Here is a 6,480-nt window from a genome sequence, read left to right on the forward strand (position 1 = left end):
ACCTAAGTATGACCTTTCTTTGTGGTAACTCCTCTGATACAGCATAAACTCTAAATATTGAGTCCTGCATTGCATTTAGGTCTACCTTACCTTCACATGCATATTCTCAATTCTAACTCCTAGAGTCCTCATAGCCCATTCCCTTCATCTTATTCAGACTGACACTGCCCTAATTTAAATCCCCTATCTTGCTCCTAACAAAGATTGCAAACATGCAGCCCTTAGCTGCAATGGATTTCTGAGCATGCTTGGTTTGGAGAGCAGTTACTTTAATGACTGTGAATGCCCTCAGCTGTGTAGTATGCTTTCTGCCTTACCACAGACTCTCATGCCTGGCCCAAAGATCTCCTGTAGGTCACCTCTAACCTCTGAGGCACTTAAAGTGTTGGTACCTATGACTGAATTTTTTAAAATTCCAAGTTGTTCTCTTAATCTCATTTTTTTCTTCATGATAATTTTGATTATTCTATAAGAATTATCTTCCATATATGACTATTCTATTGTATTATTAAATGGTTCCCAAATCATTACAGAATAAATTCTAGAAAAGCATAAAATCTCAGGTTCTCTATCATCTTGGTCAAATTTATCTCATCTATCTTTCTCAGCATACCTTCATTCAACCTATGTTCAATTTCTATTTAAACACCCAGCAGTTTCTGAATTTTTTAATTAATCTTATGCACTTTATACCTTATCTATTTCTCAAAGTCAAACTTAAATCTCATCCATTCCAAAAATATGTCCTTATCACTCCGTTGTAACTTCTTCCTCCTCAGCATTATCATGTCATTTTTTATGTACTGATTAATATATATAAAAAAACTGGATCTTCCAAGGAATTCAAGTATTCTATTATAGTTAGGGGAGAGAAAGTATAATAGGAAATGATAGGAAATACACTTGCAGAGTAAAATGAACAAATCACAGAAGGATCTGTATATTATGCTAGGAAGGGTGCACAATCCTCTGAGCTCTAGGGAATGCCTTGTAATGTACAAGGTTTTGGACACTAGAGTCATGCCAAACTAGGTTATAATTCTCAAAACAAATTTCCTAACCTCTAGAAGATAAAGTTTCCAAATCTATACTGAATGAAATAGTATCAACTTCATAGAGAATGCATGTAACCTGCTTGGCAGAGTGTGTGGCTCCTAGCAAAGCTCAGCAGGGCTTGCCTACCAATATGTTAACAATGATGAGACTACTCAACCGGCATTACTAAAACAGAAGAAAAAATTTGCTTTATTCTTTTATTTCTGTTGTCCATACCACGGTAGTGGTTCTTTTCATCTTAGAATTTGCCATGATTTTTCTGGTCATTTTCAAATGGTAAAAGAAGTCCACTTTTACTAAAAAAAATTCTCATCTCAGTAATTAAAATGTCTGCTCTCAGGTCACAATTAATTTGTGATTAAACATTCTGTGTCTCCTCTCTGCCTCCTGTAATTTAAGCCTGTTCCAGTCTGAGACCCTGCAATGGGAATATGAATGTAACAAAAGCCTCTAGTTCCCCACCTTGTGCATCTTATTTTATGCCTCTAGCTTGATAAAAGCAGTTTCTGAACCTTGAAAAAGGAGAAGTTAAGCAGCAAGGTTTTCTCTACTATGTAGCTAAAGACTGCTTCACTCAGTCTCTCATATTTATGTATTTTTACACAATTACTATAAATCCACTTGCTCTATTCACCAAACAGCCAGCAACACCTACCAAAATTTCCAAGTCATCCACCAAATACTTTATACCTGGCTAGAGGTGAGAAGGAAGAATGTGCAACATGTTCCTCACCAAATGAATCCACATTTTGTTCTTCAAGTCCCATCTCTCATTTCTCCAATCTGAATAGGAATGATCAGCTAAGGGCCACCATAGTGAGTATTCATAATGTTTTCCATGACTTTCAGCTCCCTTAGCGTGTAACAAGGCTGTCCCTCTCCATCCCAACATGCAGATAGATAAACCTTTGAAGTTGGGTAAGCCCCAGTTCTGGCCAGTGAGTTGTGAGCAAAAGTAACCTGTGTTATTTCCAGGCCAGAACATATAATTGCCAATGTAAGATCCTCCAGAGCTCTCTCTTTCCTTCTCCTATAGCTACTAGCAATATTAAGGATGCTGGCAACTCTGTCAGTCTGTGATCCTAAGAGGGAGACATGTGGCAGAGTTTGTAGTGAACTTAAGAGACATACTGTATGAGAAAGAAATATTTGTTGTAGTAAGCCATGGAGACGTTTTACATGTTTTGTTACTATAGCATTTTCTAGCCTCCCTAATATAGTCACAAAACCAGCTGCCAGTACACCTCCTTTGAAAGTCCTGCATAAGTGGATGAGCGTCTTCATTTGGAATGTGGAGATTGTTGCAGCTACTGTTTCTTCTTGACTTTTGAGACCGCAGCTGAAACAAAGACTGAACCCCATTTAACAAACTTTCTCTTGAGAAAGAATATTGCAAGGTAAAGAGAAGACATCTAGCAGAGAGTTAGAGCACAGTAAGAACAATACAGATAAATGAGCACTTATCTCTTGATGGTGATGTTCCTAACCAGCATTTCTCCAGCTTCAGCAGATAGGAGCTCCTGAGAATGTGTCCTGTGACAGTCTGTAAAGTGCTCATTTATAGTATGGTGAGTGAGATATGTGGAGAAAGGAGAAGTGAGTCAAGTATATTAAGAAGGCAGAATCCATGGGATTTGCTGATAGGGAGGAAGAAATCTAGAATGAAATCCAATTCTATCATGGGAAACAGGTGTAAGGCTAATTTTATTTTTCACTGAAACAGAAAATACAGCCCTACAGCTAGGAAGGTTTCCCTTCATTCTTCTTCCTGCTCTCCAGTCTCAGTGGAAGTATTGCCCTTTCACTTTTTGCATGTAATCCCTCCAGCTGTGTTCTGTTTTCCATCTTTTCTGATTTCCACAAGGACCAAAACTCTTTGATTTTATTCTTTCCTCCTCTCCTGTATATTTTATCTCAGCATTTGTTATCTGTGACTCTTTACTCTGATAATAAATAAGTACTCACATATCTTAAATGTTTGAACACATACATATTTTTATTCATTAATTCCATTTAGCTACTCCTCTCCGTTTTTCCTTTTGGCCACAGATAAACTTGATCAAAGAATAGGCTTCATTCCTTATACGTACGACTTCAAAAGACAGTCAGTCCCAAAACCTAGACCCTCATTAATCAAACTACAACTGCCAAAGAGTAAAAACCTTCTCTGCTAGTATTTTATTTACATATATACACACACATACATACATATACCTACATATACACACACATACCCACACCCATATGTGTGTGTGGGTGTGTGTATATATATATTTATATTCTTTTTAGACAGTAGAATTGAATTTGCATAGAATTGAGTCATATCCCATTATCCCAGGTTTCATAATGCAAAACTCTTATTGATCAATAAAATAGGATACTCTATTTTATTGTTTTATAATTTTATTATTTCTCCTCTTTTCTTCATCCCATTAATCATTACATTATACCTGCTGTTTGTACTCAGGTGGATTTAAAATACATCCCTGAATATGAATTGTGCCTTGAGAGAATATATAGTGTTATATGAAATACTTTTTATTAACAATAAAATTTAATTTACATGTTACATAGATTTTATCATATAAATAATGCTGCATTTTTATATATATAGTTCAGAAAATATCATAATAATGGTTTTATATATATAGTTCAGAAAATATAATAATGGTTACGTGGGGACAGATAAAACAAGTATATATAGAAATGGATTTGGGAGTTGATCTGGAGTGTTTTTTATGTTTTACTTCTTGATCAAGATATGTTCACTATGTAATAAAGCTGTGCCTTTCATCGAGCTTCACCTTTACGAGCTGTTTATTTTTTGTATATAAAATAATTATTTTCAAAAAAGCAATAGACTTGTATAAAAATCCAGATTCTGTTGAAGATTCTGAATATTTTGCAGTCCTGGGACTGAATGCATAGAAAATCAGTCAACTGGAGCTGAGCACTTGTTGTTTCCCTCAGGTGGGGCGTGTGCTATAAAGTTTGTCAAAGTCTCTACCACTCTTTTATAACAGTATAAACCTTAGCAAAATGTTTCCATTCATCACTGTATTACTGCAGTAGTTTTTCTTATACCTGATTCACTCAGTCATTAATATCACCTGACTAGAACCTGAATGTGCATGATTTTTCCTTGGACTCTAAAATACTGGAAGAATTAGCCTTAGACAAAAAAAGGTTCACCTCTTGTATTGGGCTGTGAAGAAAAGCATGAAGGATCCCATATGAATGTGGATACCTTTATATGTGGTAGGCAGGTTAATGGAATTTCTGCCTGGGGCCTCTGTTTTACTTGGAAGTCAGAACAAGACCTGCGTGAGGGATATGGGACACTGAGTGGGAGGATTTAAGAATTTGTTGAACTTTTCCGATGGAGATGGAAGAGACAAACAGCAGAACACATACAGATTTCTGGAAAAGGCCCATTTGAAGTTAAGAGAGACCAGAAATTTTTAAGAGCACCAGTCAACATATGTGTATGTCGATCTCCAGCAACACTCAAGGGAATAAGAAGTGAAGAAAAAGGCCCTGTTGAAATGCTCCAGACCTGTAGTTTTACAGCGTAGATGTGAGGAAAGGAAAAGGTGACAGAAAATTTAAAATTATGATGAAAAGAATTTGAAGGTATGAGCCAACGGGACATATTTAGTGTATGTACTTCAATATGTACTACGTAATAGATTATTGATAGAAATTTAACATGATATAGCAGAAATGAGAAAACTCAACATTGGGAGGTTATGAGGGGAGAAGTTAAACATCTTTGCAGTTTAGCTTAGTTTTGAACAATGTTGAAAGATCAGAGAGGCACAAGTATCCTTTCAGAGTGATCTCCTTGGACACTTCATCTTTGGATACTAGAGAGCCTGTTATTAATTGCTTTATTGGGAGAACTGTGTCCCTGGGACATTTTCAGATTCAGTGTCCTCTGTCTTCTTCTAGTCTCTACTGATTTGTAGATCTTCAGGGATCTCCAATGTCAAATAACAGTTCCTGCGACTAGTACATGGGCCTTAGGCACTGATTTGTAACTTCAAGGTAATAACAGCTTAAGTTCTATGGCTTAAATTTCTTTTTTTGTACTAAAACATGATTATCAGTGTGAAACAAAATGTTGAAAACTTTCGCTCTTTCAACTTATTCACTTCTATTTATACCTTGATTTTATATCTACACCATGCTCATGATTTTTAACTTTTAATGATAAATTGAGATTCTGATTTAAAGTGAGGTTCATCTAGGTGACAGGAGATAATGTGGTGCACCTGTGATGCTAAATTTGCATCATAGTGAAATACAATTCTTCTACAGCCTAAAATGAACATATTCTTGTAAATAAGGAACTGATTCATGACTGTGAATTGATCTCTCATAGCATTTCTTTTGAGGTACTGTGTGTGTGTTAAAAACACAGGAGAAAGTCTTATTTGACTGGGATGGGTAAGGTGGCAATGAGCCCCCTTAAAGAGGTTAGAGCAAGAGTGAAACATGTCTGGCTTTATTTTATTCCTTCGATAGAAGAAAAATGAGCACTATTTAATGTAGATAAATGGATGGAAAATGAGAGAATGGGAAGAGTTATGCGTATGTATGTGTCTGTGTTCGTGAATAACTGTGAGTGCATTTATTAGAATTAGAAATATATATATTCAATATATGTTATATGAAATATATTATTTATGTAAATTATGCACATGATGTCTGTATTATCTAGTTTGCTCCTTAGGCGTCTCTTCGCATTCTCTTTTTGAGTATGAGTATTGTGCTCTCATGAGTACTGTGCTCTCCTCTCCCTATTTTGAGGGACCACTCGGTGACTTCAGGCTGTTATTGGGTGCCCAGATTCCTCATGTGACCCTTCCCTTGACTTCATTTCATTTCCACTGAGTTCTGTTATTATTTTTACATGATAAGTGAAATTAATATAAAGTATTAATCATTGAGAGTTACTTAATATATTTTACTTCCAAGATTAATTTTTGCAACAAGTAATAAAACAATTTCAGGACATGCAATTATATTAGGGGAAAAATTTAAGCCCTGAGTGATTTTTGCCAATGCCATGTAGAAAATGCCTATTTGTCCTAAAAATGAGGTATGGTTATGATCTTTGGATATAAGCTTTGTGTCGGTGAATATATTTTAAACTTTTGCATTTATAATTTGGACTTTTTAAATGCCCATTAAACATGTTGGCCTCTTCTACAAGATAAAAATTCCACTTGAGTTTAACTGAGGCAGCCTTTTTCATCCTGATAAAGAGCCCTCCTTACCCTCATCCCCACCCTGTCCATTCTGGTTCAACCTCATAATTCAATACATAAGACCAGAAAGCCTACTCCCTTCCTGAATACCACACACCAAAGAAGGGAAGGACAGTTGTTCTGAATTCACCATATGAATTTACAGCATGAA

General features: G+C 35.8%; 1 protein-coding gene across 1 annotated transcript in view; it reads left to right on the top strand.

The window, feature by feature from the left end:
* Positions 1-5,516: 5,516 nt before the first annotated feature.
* LOC103599206 (olfactory receptor 2G3-like) overlaps positions 5,517-6,480 on the top strand; it is a 2,045-nt gene continuing 1,081 nt past the window's right edge. The window contains exon 1 of the mRNA XM_008583311.1: positions 5,517-5,534. Within this exon, the coding sequence (XP_008581533.1) occupies positions 5,517-5,534 (18 nt within the window). The remainder of the gene's footprint in view (positions 5,535-6,480) is intronic.

Source organism: Galeopterus variegatus, unplaced genomic scaffold (genome assembly GCF_000696425.1).
Source record: "Galeopterus variegatus unplaced genomic scaffold, G_variegatus-3.0.2 Scaffold2884, whole genome shotgun sequence".
NCBI lineage: Eukaryota > Metazoa > Chordata > Mammalia > Dermoptera > Cynocephalidae > Galeopterus > Galeopterus variegatus.